The sequence below is a fragment of the Oncorhynchus keta genome, chromosome 26 (genome assembly GCF_023373465.1).
Source record: "Oncorhynchus keta strain PuntledgeMale-10-30-2019 chromosome 26, Oket_V2, whole genome shotgun sequence".
Lineage (NCBI taxonomy): Eukaryota > Metazoa > Chordata > Actinopteri > Salmoniformes > Salmonidae > Oncorhynchus > Oncorhynchus keta.
In genome coordinates this window covers 6,012,385-6,031,128 of record NC_068446.1, presented here as the reverse complement: position 1 = coordinate 6,031,128, position 18,744 = coordinate 6,012,385, and the positions used below count along the sequence as shown (strand labels likewise).

General features: G+C 43.7%; 1 protein-coding gene and 1 pseudogene across 1 annotated transcript; one reads left to right on the top strand and one right to left on the bottom strand.

Moving 5' to 3' along the window:
• Positions 1-18,744, bottom strand: part of LOC118358623 (dedicator of cytokinesis protein 7-like) — a 94,671-nt pseudogene that overhangs the window by 45,497 nt on the left and 30,430 nt on the right.
• LOC118358865 (angiopoietin-related protein 3-like) lies at positions 14,193-18,493 on the top strand. Its single transcript, XM_035736835.2, has 6 exons — positions 14,193-14,933; positions 15,232-15,342; positions 15,505-15,727; positions 16,419-16,514; positions 17,711-17,983; positions 18,154-18,493. The coding sequence occupies exons 1-6, from the start codon at positions 14,409-14,411 to the stop codon at positions 18,342-18,344; spliced, it is 1,419 nt and encodes a 472-aa protein (XP_035592728.1). The 5' UTR covers positions 14,193-14,408; the 3' UTR covers positions 18,345-18,493.

Here is an 18,744-nt window from a genome sequence, read left to right as displayed (position 1 = left end):
GCTTTGATAAAATAAATATTTGAGACTCCACCGCAAAATAGAAGTGCTTGAACTGTGTGCTGTGGTAAGAACAACAGACTAGAGGTCGACCGATTATGCTTTTTCAACGGCAATACCATATTTGTAATAATGACAATTACAACAATACTGAGTTAACACTTATTTTAACTTAATATAATAGATAAATTCAATTTAGTCTCAAATTAATAATGAAACATGTTCAATATGGTTTAAATAATGCAAAAACACAGTGCTGGAGAAGAAAGTAAAAGTGCAATATGTGCCATGTAAAAAAGCTAACGTTTAAGTTCCTTGCTCAGAACATGAGAACATATGAAAGCTGGTGGTTCCTTTTGACATGAGTCTTCAATATTCCCAGTTAAGAAGTTTTAGGTTATAGTTATTATAGGAATTATAGGACTATTTCTCTCTACACCATTTGTATTTCAAATACCTTTGACTATTGGATGTTCTTATAGGCACTACAGTATTGTCAGGCTAATCTCTGGAGTTGATAGGCTTGAAGTCATAAACAGCGCTGTGCTTCAAGCATTGTGAAGAGCTGCTGGCAAACGCAGGAAAGTGCTGTTTGAATGAATGCGTATGAGCCTGCTGCTGCATACCACCGCTCAGTCAGACTGCTCTATCAAATATCAAATCATAGACTTAATTATAATAACACACAGAAATACTAGCCTTAGGGCTTTAATATGGTCAAATCCGAAAACGATCATTTAGAAAACAAAACGTTTATTCTTTCAGTGAAATACAGAACCGTTATTATATTTTATCGAATGGCTGGCAACCCTAAGTCCAAATATTGATGTTACATTGCACAACGTTCAATGTCATGTCATAATTAGAAAATGTTGGTTGTGGTAGGCTATACCTGTATGTGGACAGTGGAAACGGATGTCACTTCAACGTTGAAAACACCTCTGTGGTTATCCACCCATTTCATCCCAGGTAGAGGAACATCAGGGGAGAGAACAGAGTAGGACTGAGGAAGTTTCTCCAGAGACACAGGGAGACAGAAGTTTCCTGTACGCAGACGACCGTTCTGCAGCATAGGAATCCACTAAGGAGAGAGAAGGAGAGAAATACAGATGATTAGGGCCTGAAAAGCAAAAGGCATGTGCGTGTGCGTGGTGCGTGTGAAACGGTGCATTTGAATGCACACACACCCGTGTGTGAAATGCCCGTGCACATTTGCGCATGCGTTTGTGCATATGTGCGCACATGTGCATACATTTGCAGTAGTCACCGTGTATCCCACGGGGGTCTCCAGAGGGGAGTTCTGTATCTGCTGGCAGCTAACATGGTAGAAAGTGAACAGGATGTGGTGGTGGTCAGTCAGAGAAGCCGGCAGCTTGATCTTCACCTCATCATGGAAGTCTGGGGACCTGGGGGAAACACAACAACCATTACACACGTAGTTGATTTCATGGTTGGTTAGAGCTTTATAAGAAATAAACGTCTGGGAAAGACTGGGGTCGTACAGGAATAGACATCTAAAAGGAGTATAGAGAAGTCCGGGGATCTGAGAAGCACAATAGCCATTACAGAGTCCTGGTCAGTCAGGGCTGTAAAAGGAATAAGCATCTAAATGTCACGTTTGGTTTATAGGAATAAACAACACACTAAAAGACTGCAAAGAAAGAAGCAAGGGGTTAATAGCGAAAGAAAAAACCCATCTAAATTAGTACAGAGCCTTTTTCTCATGGAGAAGACAAAATAGATTGTTTGTGGATAAAGGGTAGAAACATCCTTTGGAGCGAAGGAGCCTGAGCAACCTTTCCCCCTCATGGAAAATATAACATTATTGGACAGGCCGAGGGAATTAAACCCCAAACATCCAAAAGGTGAAATCTTTCAAAATCTGTGATTTAAAAAAATAATAGTTAACTATGTTAAACCTTAACAGTAGAAAAGCCAAGAGCGTCATATGGACGCAAAACTAATTGACGTGTTTTATTACTCTGCATTTTTAAATTTGTGTCCTCCATGTCCTTGACTTTTCCTAAATAGATCTTTAATACACATTGTCAACATCTTAATATCACAAAACAGAATTGGTGTTATAAGCAGTTAAGAGGACATGTCATTCATTCCCCCTTCCCCTTCATTGACGACCGAACAGCAAGTGTTGACGAGTTTATAAAAAGGTGTTGAACTGAGTGAATAAAGTCAATCTCCTATATCCCTTTGCCATTCATAGATCATACAACGTAGTTGCAGAGGCAAGAAAAAGTATGTGTGAACCCTTTGGAATTACCTGGATTTCTGCATAAATTGGTCATCAAATTTGATCTGATCTTCATCTAAGTCACGACAATAGACAAACATAGTGTGCTTGAACTAACAACACACAATTGATTGTATTTTTCTTGTCTAGATTGAATACATCATTTAAACATTCACAGTGTAGGTTGGGGAAAGTATGTGAACCCCCTAGGTCAGTGGTCACCACACGGTCGATGGCGACCAACCTGTTGATCTCCAAGGCATTTCTAGTCAATCGCCAAACATTTCTGTAAAAAAAAAAACAACAACAACGATTAAAGCCTCGTTTTCCTATTTTTATTCGCTGTTGGTGGTAGGTTCAGCTCATTCAACTGCCCTGCTCGCCGGGTAGGCAAACTGTTGCCATTTCACGTGTCTGAAGGTACAAGCTCTGCCTTCCCGGAGGGCCCGGAGAGGAAATCAAGTGCCACTATAGGCCTACCGTTGGCCAATCAGATTGCTCAGATGACCGAGTCTGCAGTAACGTAGCAGGCATGAAAGAAAGTGACAGCAAAAATTGATACTGTGAGATTTCAAAACGTTTTAACCATGACTAGAGAGAGACTGTCAAAGAGCTGCTGTTCATGTTTAAGTTCATACTCAGCACTGTCAACACTTTCTATTCAACACTCTTATACCCCATAAAATGCACGTTCTTCCTATTTCTGCTGTGGACGTAATTTCCGGTCACAACTTGCAGGCTTGTTTTCGAGTTGCTGTGCGTTTTGTTGCCAACCTATTTTGCTACCTGACAACTTTACGGTTTTCACTTTTTAATTACCGTTCATATATTTATTTATTTTTTCCTCAACCTTTTCACTCCGGACGCTTTATCTGGACATGATTCGTCAGGACCTCCAACAGCCGAAGCTAAGTAGTAACATTAACATGATGCCTTCTAATTGTAGTCGCTGTACTCGCCTTACGGCGAGGATAGCTGTTCTACAAGCCCAGCTTCAGACGCAATCGTTAGGCAAGGGTAACTTCAGTGTAGGAAAGGATGAAACAGCGTCTGTGCCACCAGTAAGTACAGATAGTAGTATAAATCCCCTGGCACAGTCCCCGCAGCCGGACAACTTTCTCACGGTTTCTGGAAGGAAATGCTGTAGGAAAGCTCAACCGGTGTCGCTCATTCAGCCGACAGAAACTTTCAACCGGTTTTCCCCATTAAGCAGTGGGTCGTAGTCAGAGGCTAAGTCTTCTCTGGCCTCTACTCCTCCCGTTACGGGGTCTGAGACGCCGAAGCTTCCCACCATTAGCTCTGACAAATTGAAAACTCTAGTCATTGGCGACTCCATTACCCGCAGTATTAGACTTAAAACGAACCATCCAGCAATCATACACTGTTTACCAGGGGGCAGGGCTACCGACGTTAAGGCTAATCTGAAGATGGTGCTGGCTAAACCTAAAAATGGCGAGTGTAGAGAGTATAGAGATATTGTTATCCACGTCGGCACCAACGATGTTAGGATGAAACAGTCAGAGATCACCAAGCGCAACATAGCTTCTGCGTGCATATCAGCTAGAAAGATGTGTCGGCATCGAGTAATTGTCTCTGGCCCCCTCCCAGTTAGGGGAGTGATGAGCTCTACAGCAGAGTCTCACAACTCAATCGCTGGTTGAAAACTGTTTTCTGCCCCTCCCAAAGATAGAATTTGTAGATAACTGGCCCTCTTTCTGGGACTCGCCCACAAACAGGACCAAGCCTGACCTGCTGAGGAGTGACGGACTCCATCCTAGCTGGAGGGGTGCTCTCATCTTATCTACCAACATAGACAGGGCTCTAACTCCTCTTGCTCCACAATGAAATAGGGTGCAGGCCAGCTCAGCTATCACCATTGAGACCGTGTCTGTGCCTCGACCTAGGTTGGGCAAAACTAAACATGGCCTTCGCCTTAGCAATCTCACTAGGATAAAGACCACCTCCATTCCTGTCATTACTGAAAGAGATCATGATACCTCACATCTCAAAATGGCTTAATGTTAGATACCTTACCTGGTCAATTAACTAATCACTGATCATAATCTTGATGTGATTGGCCTGACTGAAACATGGCTTAAGCCTGATGAATTTACTGTTTTAAATGAGGCCTCACCTCCTGGTTACACTAGTGACCATATCCCACGTGCATCCCGCAAAGGCGGAGGTGTTGCTAACATTTACGATAGCAAATTTCAATTTACAAAAAAAAAAAATACGTTTTCGTCTTTTGAGCTTCTAGTCATGAAATCTATGCAGCCGACTCAATCACTTTTTATAGCTACTGTTTACAGGCCTCCTGGGCCATATACAGCGTTTCTCACTGAGTTCCCTGAATTCCTATCGGACCTTGTAGTCATAGCAGATAATATTCTAATCTTTGGTGACTTTAATATTCACATGGAAAAGTCCACAGACCCACTCCAAAAGGCTTTCGGAGCCATCATCGACTCAGTGGGTTTTGTCCAACATGTCTCTGGACCCACTCACTGTCACAGTCATACGCTGGACCTAGTTTTGTCCCATGGAATAAATGTTGTCGATCTTAATGTTTTTCCTCATAATCCTGGACTATCGGACCACCATTTTATTACGTTTGCAATTGCAACAAATAATCTGCTCAGACCCCAACCAAGGACCATCAAAATCGTGCTATAAATTCACAGACAACACAAAGATTCCTTGATGCCCTTCCAGACTCCCTCTGCCTACCCAAGGACGCCAAAGGACAAAAATCAGTTAACCACCTAACTGAGGATCTCGTTTTAACCTTGCGCAATACCCTAGATGCAGTTGCACCCCTAAAAACTAAAAACATTTCTCATAAGAAACTAGCTCCCTGGTACACAGAAAATACCAGAGCTCTGAAGCAGGCTTCCAGAAAATTGGAACGGAAATGGCGCCACACCAAACTGGAAGTCTTTCGACTAGCTTGGAAAGACGGTACCGTGCAGTACCGAAGAGCCCTTACTGCTGCTCAATCATCCTATTTTTCTAACTTAATTGAGGAAAATAAGAACAATCCGAAATTCCTATTTGATACTGTCGCAAAGCTAACTAAAAAGCAGCATTCCCCAAGAGAGGATGACTTTCACTTTAGCAGTGATGAATTCATGAACTTCTTTGAGGAAAAGATTATGATTATTAGAAAGCAAATTACAGACTCCTCTTTAAACCTGCGTATTCCTCCAAACCTCAGTTGTCCTGAGTCTGCACAACTCTGCCAGGACCTAGGATCAAGAGAGACGCTCAAGTGTTTTAGTACTATATCTCTTGACACAATGATGAAAATAATCATGGCCTCTAAACCTTCAAGCTGCATACTGGACCCTATTCCAACTAAACTACTGAAAGAGCTGCTTCCTGTGCTTGGCCCTCCTATGTTGAACATAATAAACGGCTCTCTATCCACTGGATGTGTACCAAACTCACTAAAAGTGGCAGTAATAAAGCCTCTCTTGAAAAAGCCAAACCTTGACCCAGAAAATATAAAAAACTATCGGCCTATATCGAATCTTCCATTCCTCTCAAAAATTTTAGAAAAGGCTGTTGCGCAGCAACTCACTGCCTTCCTGAAGACAAAACAATGTATACGAAATGCTTCAGTCTGGTTTTAGACCCCATCATAGCACTGAAACCGGCACTTGTGAAGGTGGTAAATGACATTTTAATGGCATCGGACCGAGGCTCTGCATCTGTCCTCGTGCTCCTAGACCTTAGTGCTGCTTTTGATACCATCGATCACCACATTCTTTTGGAGAGATTGGAAACCCAAATTGGTCTACACGGACATGTTCTGGCCTGGTTTAGATCTTATCTGTCGGAAAGATATCAGTTTGTCTCTGTGAATGGTTTGTCCTCTGACAAATCAACTGTAAATTTCGGTGTTCCTCAAGGTTCTGTTTTAGGACCACTATTGTTTTCACTATACATTTTACCTCTTGGGGATGTTATTCGAAAACATAATGTTAACTTTCACTGCTATGCGGATGACACACAGCTGTACATTTCAATGAAACATGGTGAAGCCCCAAAATTGCCCTCGCTAGAAGCATGTGTTTCAGACATAAGGAAGTGGATGGCTGCAAACTTTCTACTATTAAACTCGGACAAAACAGAGATGCTTGTTCTAGGTCCCAAGAAACAAAGAGATCTTCTGTTGAATCTGACAATTAATCTTAATGGTTGTACAGTCGTCTCAAATAAAACTGTGAAGGACCTCGGCGTTACTCTGGACCCTGATCTCTCTTTTGAAGAACATATCAAGACCATTTCGAGGACAGCTTTTTTCCATCTACGTAATATTGCAAAAATCAGAAACTTTCTGTCCAAAAATGATGCAGAAAAATTAATCCATGCTTTTGTCACTTCTAGGTTAGACTACTGCAATGCTCTACTTTCTGGCTACCCGGATAAAGCACTAAATAAACTTCAGTTAGTGCTAAATACGGCTGCTAGAATCCTGACTAGAACCAAAAAATTTGATCATATTACTCCAGTGCTAGCCTCTCTACACTGGTTTCCTGTCAAAGCAAGGGCTGATTTCAAGGTTTTACTGCTAACCTACAAAGCATTACATGGGCTTGCTCCTACCTATCTCTCTGATTTGGTCCTGCCGTACATACCTACACGTACGCTACGGTCACAAGACGCAGGCCTCCTAATTGTCCCTAGAATTTCTAAGCAAACAGCTGGAGGCAGGGCTTTCTCCTATAGAGCTCCATTTTTATGGAACGGTCTGCCTACCCATGTCAGAGACGCAAACTCGGTCTCAACCTTTAAGTCTGTACTGAAGACTCATCTCTTCAGTGGGTCATATGATTGAGTGTAGTCTGGCCCAGGAGTGGGAAGGTGAACGGAAAGGCTCTGGAGCAACGAACCGCCCTCGCTGTCTCTGCCTGGCCAGTTCCCCTCTTTCCACTGGGATTCTCTGCCTCTAACCCTATTACAGGGGCTGAGCCACTGGCTTACTGGGGCTCTCTCATGCCGTCCCTGCAGGGGGTGCGTCACCTGAGTGGGTTGATTCACTGTTGTGGTCATCCTGTCTGGGTTGGCGCCCCCCTTGGGTTGTGCCGTGGCGGAGATCTTTGTGGGCTATACTCAGCCTTGTCTCAGGATGGTAAGTTGGTGGTTGAAGATATCCCTCTAGTGGTGTGGGGGCTGTGCTTTGGCAAAGTGGGTGGGGTTATATCCTTCCTGTTTGGCCCTGTCCGGGGTGTCCTCGGATGGGGCCACAGTGTCTCCTGAACCCTCCTGTCTCAGCCTCCAGTATTTATGCTGCAGTAGTTTGTGTCGGGGCTAGGGTCAGTTTGTTATATCTGGAGTACTTCTCCTGTCCTATTCGGTGTCCTGTGTGAATCTAAGTGTGCGTTCTCTAATTCTCTCCTTCTTTCTTTCTCTCTCTCGGAGGACCTGAGCCCTAGGACCATGCCCCAGGACTACCTGACATGATGGCTCCTCGCTGTCCCCAGTCCACCTGGCCATGCTGCTGCTCCAGTTTCAACTGACCTGAGCCCTAGGACCATGCCCCAGGACTACCTGACATGATGACTCCTTGCTGTCCCCAGTCCACCTGGCCATGCTGCTGCTCCAGTTTCAACTGTTCTGCCTTACTATTATTTGACCATGCTGGTCATTTATGAACATTTGAACATCTTGGCCATGTTCTGTTATAATCTTCACCCGGCACAGCCAGAAGAGGACTGGCCACCCCACATATGCTCTCTCTAATTCTCTCTTTCTTTCTCTCTCTCTCTCTCTCTCTCTCTCTCTCTCTCGGAGGACCTGAGCCCAAGGACCGTGCCCCAGGACGACCTGACATGATGACTCCTTGCTGTCCCCAGTCCACCTGACTGTGCTGCTGCTCCAGTTTCAACTGTTCTGCCTTGTTATTATTCGACCATGCTGGTCATTTATGAACATTTGAACATCTTGGCCATGTTGTGTTATAATCTCCACCCGGCATAGCCAGAAGAGGACTGGCCACCCCACATAGCCTGGTTCCTCTCTAGGTTTCTTCCTAGGTTTTGGCCTTTCTAGGGAGTTTTTCCTAGCCACCGTGCTTCTACACCTGCATTGCTTGCTGTTTGGGGTTTTAGGCTGGGTTTCTGTACAGCACTTTGAGATATCAGCTGATGTACGAAGGGCTATATAAATAAAATTTGATTGATTGATTGATATTTCCACTCAGCGCTACAACAAGCAGTGCAGCAGTAATGAATGAGGAGGAAAGTGTATCTATATAGGCTTGAGTTGTTATTATTAGCAGCTTGGGTTTTTAATATCAAGGAATATTTCACTTTCTCTGTTCATAGGAGAAACAACATGAATTTGTCCATGAGGCAGAAGTAATGCGGTGCGACTCGAGTTTCGACATCAGCTGGAAGACGGTGTCTCTTTTTGGTCAGTGTGAGTGGCGGAAAGGGAGAGCGGAGGGATGTTGAGAGACGGACCCCTCAGTCTGCTGCTCTCTCCCTCCACTGAGACTGACCATCAGATGCAGGCACCATGAACCCAGTAATATAAAAAAGCTCATTATTTAAATGTGTGCTCACTCAGCTGTTCCTCACAAGTAATACAACAATGGATCGCTTACCGGTGTGATCATACAGCCTACCTCAAAATGTTGAAATATCATTGTTTTAAATGTCCAGAACAACAATGCATTGGCAGGATAATTGAAGCAGCCAGTATGCAATGATATTGTATTGGGCCTATAGCTTACTACACAAACCTCATTGCTACAGTACTGGTTTTCACTGGTTAATGTTGCAGAGGCTTACATTTTTTAAGTCATGTTAATAAAAAATCAGAGTGGTAGATCTCGGCATGCATTTTGACTCAGAAAGGGATCTCGACTCAGAAAAGGTTGGTGACCACTGCCCTAGGCTAATGACTTCTCCAAAAGCTAATTGGGAGTCAGGAATCAGCTAACATGGAGTCCAATCAATGAGATGAGAGAGATGTTGGTTAGAGCTGCCTTGCCCGATAAATTTAAAAAACTCACACTAAACAAGAATGGTGTTCATGGGAGGACACCATGGGAGACGACACTGTTGTCCAAAAAAAACATTGCTGCACGTTTGAAGTTTGCGAAAGTGCACCTGGATGTTCCAGGTGCAGAATATTCTGTGGACAGATGAAACTACAGTTTGAGTTGTTTGGAAGGAAGAAAAAAGGCACAACACACCAACATCTGAACCTCATCCAAACTGTAAAGTCTGGTGGAGGAAGCATCATGGTTTGGGGCTGTTTTGCTGCCTCAGGGCCTGAGTAGCGTACTATCGCCGACAGAAAAATGAATTCAAGTTTATCACGACATTTTGCAGGAGAATGTTAGGCTCTGTCCACCAATTGAAGCTCAACAATGTAGAAAATAGTACAAATAAAGAAAAACCCTTGAATGAGTAGGTGTCCAAACTTTTGACTGGTTCTGTGTATAGTTCTTTTAAGAAAGGGCCTAAGCACACTTCATACAAAATGGAAACATCAGTGAATTGTCTGAGAGCTGGAGTCCCTCACCTGTTATGATACACTACAGCAGTGTATGCTTCTTTGGCGTAGTCTGCACAGCTAGACTTGTCAAAAATCACCTGGGGAAGAGAGAGATGAGAAAGAAACTTAGATGAAGAACAGCATACAGGGGTTGAATTACAGAATTACAGAGGACCAGAGACAACATACATTAGACTTATGTTTGTCTGCATGTGTTAAAATGATGTGTTTAGTAACAAGAGCTCAAATATACTTGAACACCATTCTTCACAGTCCATGTCCAAGAAATCAGTCTAGGATTGTGCAGCAGTACCTGGTAAAGCACCAAAATACACTAATAACCCTAAAATGAATTCTCGTGGGAGGGTGAGCTAAGAATAATTATTGTGGGTGGGCTAAGAAGCATTCTCGTGTGTGTGTGTGTGTGTGTGTGTGTGTGTGTGTGTGTGTGTGTGTGTGTGTGTGTGTGTGTGTGTGTGTGTGTGTGTGTGTGTGTGTGTGTGTGTGTGTGTGTGTGTGTGTGTGTGTGTGTGTGTGTGTGTGTGTGTGTGTGTGTGTGTGTGTGTGTGTGTGTGTGTGTGTGTGTTGTGTGTGTGTGTGTGTGTGTGTGTGTGTGTGTGTGTGTGTGTGTGTGTGTGTGTGTGTGTGTGTGTGTGTGTGTGTGTGTGTGTGTGTGTGTGTGTGTGTCATTGTTACCGGCATTGCGTTGTTGGGGTCCTCCCCATTCATGAACTGCACTTTCACTGTGATGTTCGGGCAGAGCCTTGACGGTTGGTGAAGTTCAGGCTGTGTGGCTTCACATACAGCAGGTTCCTGGAACAAACATATACAGACACGCATTCCCATCGTGAAACCAAACCACCTTCCCGTCAAACAGTAACACATGAACTAAACTGACATAGCAGCACTGTTGATCCTGTATGTATCAACAGCTCCGAGTGAATTTCACAACATTGTCCCCTCGCCATTTTCCTTAGGACATTACAGACCTCCTACTTATAATGTACTGAATATAACACATGTACAGTTACTATCAATAGGTCAGTGACCGGAGTGACCAAGGCCATCAGGGTAGGCCTCTGTGGCCACTGACTGGTGGAAAAGGGAGGCTCGTCCTGTCAATCACTCTGGATCCACAGCAACTAAATCCTCTGCTGGGCTGGATTGGTGGTTGTGGGGGGGCACCATTTGCCTTACTGCACCACTACTGGGGGAAGGTGCAATAATGCCATGGCAAACTGCGCATGTTCAATTCCGTCAAAGAGGTATAATGTTCATCATCGATGATAGATATGTAAATTGGACAGTTATTTTACCCTTCTTTTCTTAAAGTGTCTATAGTGGCAATTGGACAATATTGTGGTAGCCTCTAGGTTGATGTTTTAAAAAAGCCCTCCTCTCTTCTCCACAGGCAGTAAGCAGCGGGGCTTCAGTTAACACTAGAAAGGCAGAATGTGTCATAATGATGCGAACCAATTTAAAACATGTATTACCTTGCCATTTTTTGAAGTCATGGTATAAAGTATAATGCCATTATCGCGTTGGTGCTGATTTTCAAGCCCACTTGGCACTTAAACGGATGTGTAGGCTACTGATATTTTCTTGATTTGACCGGGGGTCTTGGTGGTTTGGGTATTTTTATTTTTATGTGTTTTTTTATAAAACAAAAAATAAGCTTTTACTCTGTTCCAACATAGATGATTTTTGTTTCATAGTTGTAACAAAGACACTCCATGAATAGCATTTATTTTACACTTGAAACTGTGTTTTTAGTGTTTATTTGTACATATAACCTACAGTAACAAACAAATGAACATGCTACGTTATTTCAAATATTTTTTTTTTATGCAGGTCACTTTATTTGGATAGTCCATCTGTAGATACTATACAGATGGTTATACCATCAATAAACTATCTGTATATAAACAACTGCTTGCTAAGTTACGGTTAGATTTAGAATAAGGGTAAGGGTTAAGGTTAGGTTAAGGGTTCGTTTACAGTTGGGACAAGGGTTGGGGTTAGGTCAAGGGTCAGTAGATAGTTAGTCCATTTCAACTATCTACATACTATCAGTTCCATCTGTAGATGCATTACAATCCAATACAAATAAGTTGCTACCAATTTTTCGTATTCTGATGTTACCTAAGACCTTCATAAAAACGACCAAGAGCATATATTTAATCTATTTAGTAGACTATTAGAATGTTGAAAAGACGTGTCATTGCCACGAAGGGAGGTCCAATGAGACCAGGCTTTTCTAGTGCTAACAAGCTGGACACACACGCTTTAGGGTTCCCAGGGTTACGACCCCAGAACGTCCGAGGCAGCCGCAGTGCAGTGGCCTGACCACATTGACGTAGATTCCGCCGCAGGGGAGGTCCCCCTAGGACCACAGCTGTGACGACAAAACGGGCTGAAACCGTGGGAATCCCTGATCCTTTCTCTCTCGGTTCATCTCCCTCACTCACGCTCTATCTATCTAATTTCCTCTCCCTTCGTTCCTCCCTCCTCCTTTCCCTGTCTAGTAGCTGTGTCTCTCCGTGAAGGCGAAGAGCTGGATGATTTTTTTTTTTTTTATCGTCTAGATTGTTCTTTGGAGGCACCCATGGTGATTTTAGAATGATGTCATTGCATTGAAATAACCCCCAGGGGGAAAAGAAAAAACATTCCTCACACATACGGACCAGATACAGCTCCCTTTTCAGCACGGGGCCAATTCTCTCCTATTGGTCCTTCAGCCTCAACAGATTCATCTCAGGTTCATCAATTATTTGACTCAGAGTAGCTGCATAACCAAACCAAGCCTAAGCACTGTTACACAAGCACAGAGTCACACAGTCAACATTCGTCCTCCCACTGTAGGCCTACTAGATGTTCCAATGTGAATACTGTACCCTGTTTGTGCCCCCCACAGATTTAGAAAGGATAACATATAGGGAGTAAGGAATCATGTAGCCAGTTGTGTTTGTTCAGAAACCCATATTTACTAAGGACATATTGCAGCCAGAGACTCTGTACTGTATGAACAAATAGCCAGCGTATCTGCATTTGCTATGAACATTGCTATGTACTAGAGGGTGGGGGCCACCAAAGAAATCTGAACTCATCATGGGATATTACACATTTTGCCATGGGACGGAGAGAAATGTTAGTTTTTAGTAAGATATTTGAGTGAGACTGACTAACAAAACCAACGGGGGCCACCCGGCCTGTAATTCGACCATGATAATAAGTTTAGATAGCTGGCCGCTAAACTAAATTAGTAATCTAAAATAAATTGGTTAGCATGGGCTAATTGACTGACTATTAGTGACGGACATAAGAGAAAAACTGCTGATGCACAAACATATTTCAAAATAAGGGGGGTGGGGTTGATCCGAGGGCCTTGAAAAGGGGGGCCACCAGTTGCCCATCCCTGCACTAGAGTTACCCGCGTCTGTAACGGCATGGTGAGTTTCGTCATGCTTTTACAGGTAACATAAATGCTAAAGCAACTTCTGACAAAGGAGACGCTAAATACCTCCCCACAATGTGCCTCTGTTGAAGGGAAGTTGCTGTCCATCACTATTTCCTCATTCTGTATTGGCGTTTCATTTGAAACTTTTGGGGACCCCAAAATAAAGTATAACAATCGCTTTTCAGTTGGACAAACAATCCTAAAGAGGCAAAAAGTTGCTAAAAAGTCCTAGTGCCCCCCCCCCAAAAAAATAAAAAAAATCTCTGCCCCCACCCACACACCTCTCCACCCAATAAAACATAGAGCAGGACTAATATGATTTAGAGTCACTGAAACATCATTGAAACATGTTGTCGAGACAGTTCGACCAACATCTCAAAGTAGTCAGATTATTGGTAGCATTAAAATAATCTTGGCTAAGTAGGAGAAACAAAATATGCTAATATGGCACCAAAATGAGTTCACAGTCGTCTCCATTTAGCACATTATTCTCCCCCCAATGCAAACCACAGCAAACACCATAGCATTGATGACATCCACCTGCCTCTCTCAGTACATACAGCGACACCTCATCCAGACCCAGCGAGAGAGACCTGAGAGAGTGATGCTGGGCTGATTCAGCAGGACGTTAAATCAAACCCACAGACAACAATTGTGTGACATATTATGAGTCATGGTGAGGTGTGGCTGCTATAAGGTGAGATTGATAGGGACAAATGAGCCATCGTCTGATGGCCTTCCACTGTTGGCTTTCTGCTGGTCAGCTAAAGCAGTGTACTGCAGATGGAGGCTGGGTAGGGTGTGGTGGGGGATTTGGGAGGTTAAGGGTGGGGGGGGGTGTTGTGCTAAAGGGGTGTATTTGCTATTCGCTCACTGCAGTGATTTGTTTGTTTATGAAGGGAGGGGGTTGAGGGGGCCACCGAGGGGATTTCAGGGGGCCCAGTAGCTCAAGCATAACAGGGCTTAATGATCAACTAACCTACCCTTCCCTTGCTGGACTGGGGTATATAACACAGGCCTGCCTGCCTGCTGCTCTCACATCTTTCTAGCAGAGTGACAGAGAGAGAGGTAGAGGGAGAGAGAGAAAGAGTAAGAGGTGTACAGACAGCCGTAGAGTGAAAGTAGGGCAGCGGAGGAAGAACAGAGAGAGAGACTACTTCTTGCTATTCCACGATTGCTGAGAGAGATTTGACCATGAAGCTCTTCTGCCTCTTGTTTCTGCTGGGTGTATCTACAGTTCAGGCAGCTCATCAGGATACCTCCAGGGTCTACCCCACTGTACCCTCTCAACTCCAGCCCCAGACGAAGCCTCCAGCCGAGGCCAAGTCCCGCTTTGCCATGCTGGACGATGTCCGTCTCCTTGCCAACGGCTTGCTCCAACTGGGTCAGAGCCTCAGGGAGTTTGTCCACAAGACCAAGGCCCAGATCAACGACATCTTTCAAAAACTCAACATCTTTGACCGCTCTTTCTACCAGCTCTCTGTGGTCACCTCTGAGATAAAGGAGGAAGAGGAGGAGCTGAAGAAGACCACCACATTCCTCAAGGCCAACAACGAGGAGATCCGGAACCTGTCACTGGAGATCAACTCCAAGATCAACAGTATCCTGCAAGAGAGGAGCCAGCTGCAGAGTAAAGTAGGAGGGCTGGAGGAGAAACTGAAGGGACTGTCGGAGAGCATGATGCCCGCAGAGCAGCTCTACGAGATCAAGTCACTCAAGGTACACTGCTGACCTTCACTCATATTAAATCAGTACTGAGATTTATGACTTATTTTGTTTCAATGTGAAATGTCTTCATTCTATAATAAGATTCAGTGTTTCTGGCACACATATTCAACATATACAATTCCTACTGAATATTGCATCAAATTTTATTTTGCTGAATTAATTGAGAAGTTTAAGTCAATGAAAACATACATTTTTAATGAGTAGTAATGATTTCAATTTCAAGTTATGCCATTGGGAAATGTATTATGATGCGAGCATTAACGAGACAGTTTTAACTGGTCTGTTTCAGGATGTGATTGCGGCGCAGGAGAGGACCATCACGGACCTGCTGAAAGCTGTGAGGGAGCAGCACGATCAGCTCAACCACCAAAAAACTAAGATCAGGACTCTGGAGGAAAAGGTACACATCTCTGTTGCTTTAAAGAGATAATCAAATTGTATACAGTAGACCAAAGGTAATGGCCATTTCTTTCATCCCTGTTCAATCAGTGTATAAAAAAGGCCACTAAAAACATTTAATTAGACAACACCATACCGTTTTTAACTTTGCCTGCTATTCCAGATCAGCATTGACAATTTCCAGGACACAACTGACAAAGTTGCGGATTCCAACTCAGAGACGCCAGACATGTTTGGATACCTGACAGGCAACTCCACTGGTCCGGACACAGACCTATCCATGGACTGCGGTGATCTGTTCAACAGAGGAGAGAGAAACAGCGGGGTGTACTCTATCAAGCCAAACCAGTCTGAGCCTTTCAATGTGTTCTGTGAACTGACCTCAGGTAAGACACAATCCCGTGTCAAATTCTCAACCAACTATGTGACAGTAATGTGTCAAGCCATTTCTTTGCATTACATACAAGCGTTAGGAGTTGATGTTACTCTTCAAAAACACAAACCCCAAAGCAAATCAGGGGGAGGAAAATAGGTTTATTCACCAAAGAGAACAAATCACGCAGGGAGGTAGATAGTAGGTGTTCATGCTCCCCCATCCTCAGTGATTCTCTCCACAGAACAAAGCAATTTATACCCCCCCTCCCACACTAGCCTGTGGCTGACCAATTAGAATTCCTTGCAGTACAACCAAATAACAAGTATCCTGCTCCAGACTCAATGTAGAGATGATTCAGACCAATGAAAACAGCAAAAGTAGCTATGAGTTCAGGACTGAGAATTCTAACAGATTCTAAACAGATGTTGAACTGAAAAACATCTATTTCCATTGATTGTTAATTCTAGGCCTTTCGTCCTCTGCGTTGTGTATACATCTTTGACATATTCTTACAGAAGTCTAAATGGTCTAGACAAACAGACAAGCAGAAACGAGTCTATAGGAAACAGGGTCATACAGGCTATCAGAAGGAAATAAGCGCTTCCTACGAGTTTCCATAATGAGTCTAGAGAAAGGAACTGGATTTTGCTGTGTTTCTCTGTCCATGTATTGACTACATGTCCCATCTCCCACATCGACAGGAGGAGGATCAACAGTCATCCAGAGCAGGGAGGACGGATCTGTGGATTTTGACCAAGCATGGGAGAAGTACGAGAACGGATTTGGGGATCTGGAAAGTTAGTTTGGCTTATTTCTTTCTATCAGTACACTTTGTCAGTGGACAGTAGAGCCCGACCGATAAGTCTTTGTTGGGGTTCGATACAGATTCCGATTTCTGGGGGGAGAAAACAAACAGATACTGATATATCTGCCGATATACTGTTTTACTGCGGGGAAATTAAAGTGTCGTTTTCCCCACTGAATTCTCATAAATCGCCATCCAAATGAGCAGTTGTCTCTTGGCTTCAAATGTTGATTCAATACATTGTGACAACAATGACATGAGAATGGCCGCAAGTGTTCCGATAAGCATTCGATTTTTTTCATCCTATTTATTGTGTGTCGGTTATCGTTGGACTAGCGATGAAAAAGTCCAATATCGGCCGATAATATCGTTGAACCAATATATCAGTCGGGATCTAGTAGACAGTCAATACATCTCTATCCATAACGAACAAAAAAAAACTAAGGAAACCTTTATGGCTCAATTCAACTCAGCGGCAAGCACCCATACCTGATTATGTCTTTATATCCTGATTCCAGTCTACAAAGGCCTGTAGGCATTCATAAAGCAGGAAACAGCCAATACAGCCACACTCCACCACTCTTAAGTACTTCCTGAAAGAACAGCGGACAGGAAACAGTTATTGTAAATTAGCTTATCAGGCACCCTTTGACAGATTGACTTCCTCCATTGTCTGACTAGACAAAGCAATAGCTACACTTAACTTCAGCCAGGCTTGGACCCCAGGTCATAGGCATATAATCATACTGCATTCCAACAGGTCCTTTAAGATGCGAATTGTTCAGTGTCAGTTTCCGTCGCTGTTACGAGCGTAATTATGTCATCACACCCATGACTACAGTATGCAGCCAGGGACTAGGGAAAATACTAGAGTGTCAGAACTTGGCCCACACTATTTAACACGAGTTATGGGCCATGGCATACAGAACAAAACAAAGTAGCTAGGCCTACAGTATAGAATCTGAACTAGCTTTATGACCATTTGATGGCTTTGTATGCGTTTGTGATCTGTTAAAGTAGAGTTCTGACATTTGTGTGTGATCTGTGTTACTATAGAAGGTTTCTAACAGAATGTGTGCGTTCTCTGTGTTATCATAGGACAGCTCTGAGAGAATGTGTGTTTTATCTGTGTGTTGTAGCTCTATGGCCATTCAATGACATTTGTGTGTGCTATCGGTGTTATTGTAGAAGAGTTCTGGCTGGGCCTGAGGAAGATCTACAGCCTTGCTGGTCAGGGTGAATCTATCCTGCATATTGAGCTGGAGGACTGGAAGGAAGAGAGGAGGTCTGTAGAGTACCAGTTCACCATGGAGGGACCCCAGGCCCACTACACCCTCCACCTCACCCACCTGTCTGGTGATCTGCCCGACGCCATGGGCAACCACAGTGGCATGAGGTTCTCAACCAAGGACAGAGACAACGACAACCACCAGGACTCCAACTGTGCCAAAAACTACACAGGTATGCATTGATCACACACCTGATGCAACTACAGGTACTGACTACACACTTGGTACAGGTTCACAGCACTGTCTGGTACCATACACCTGTTAAAGACATTTCCAAGCAGGCAGCACAGAGATTGACTATGGGTTCTAGACTTGTTATATAATTTAACCCATTTCTGGCAGGTGGCTGGTGGTTCAATGCCTGTGGTGACACCAACCTGAACGGCAGGTACATGTGGCTGAGGTCAAAGGGTCGTTCCATGAGGAGAAAAGGAATCCAGTGGAAACCTCTGGGGACCTCCTACTCCCTCAAGACCACCAAGATCTCCATACGGCCCGCCTCACCCGCCCCCCTCACCTCAAGTCCCCCTTAACCTCGTCCCCACCTACATTACACCTCGTTGGTACGGCAACAACAAATACACCCCCTCTCGCCGTAACCTTCCACTTACCCACCCTCGCATTACACATTGTTGACATGGTAGCAACAGATAGAGCAGCTGTTGACAGTAGAAGAAAAAGTCTGCCATGTGTGCTGCCAGGGTAGTTAACGTCAGGTCATTTAGAGTGGTCATATTGATTCTTGTCTCCTCTTATCTTTCTGCTACATTTAAAACGGCTGCTACTTACTGTACATATGTTATGTTTCTTACTAATTATTGCTGAGCGATTAAATTAAATTGAGTTCTTTCCCCTCATTATTAAACTCATTGACCGACGTTGGATCAATTACTTGAATTCAATTTCATTTTGTTTTTGTCAGCTCAACACGCC

What these genes read in the sequence shown, in the direction of transcription:
- LOC118358865 (XM_035736835.2), top strand. Translation starts at nt 14,409, where the DNA reads ATGAAGCTCTTCTGCCTCTTGTTTCTGCTGGGTGTATCTACAGTTCAG. An exon ending in TCAGGACTCTGGAGGAAAAG is followed by an intron (nt 15,343 to 15,504) that starts GTACACATCTCT and finishes CTGCTATTCCAG; the next exon opens with ATCAGCATTGACAATTTCCA. An exon ending in GTTCTGTGAACTGACCTCAG is followed by an intron (nt 15,728 to 16,418) that starts GTAAGACACAAT and finishes CCACATCGACAG; the next exon opens with GAGGAGGATCAACAGTCATC.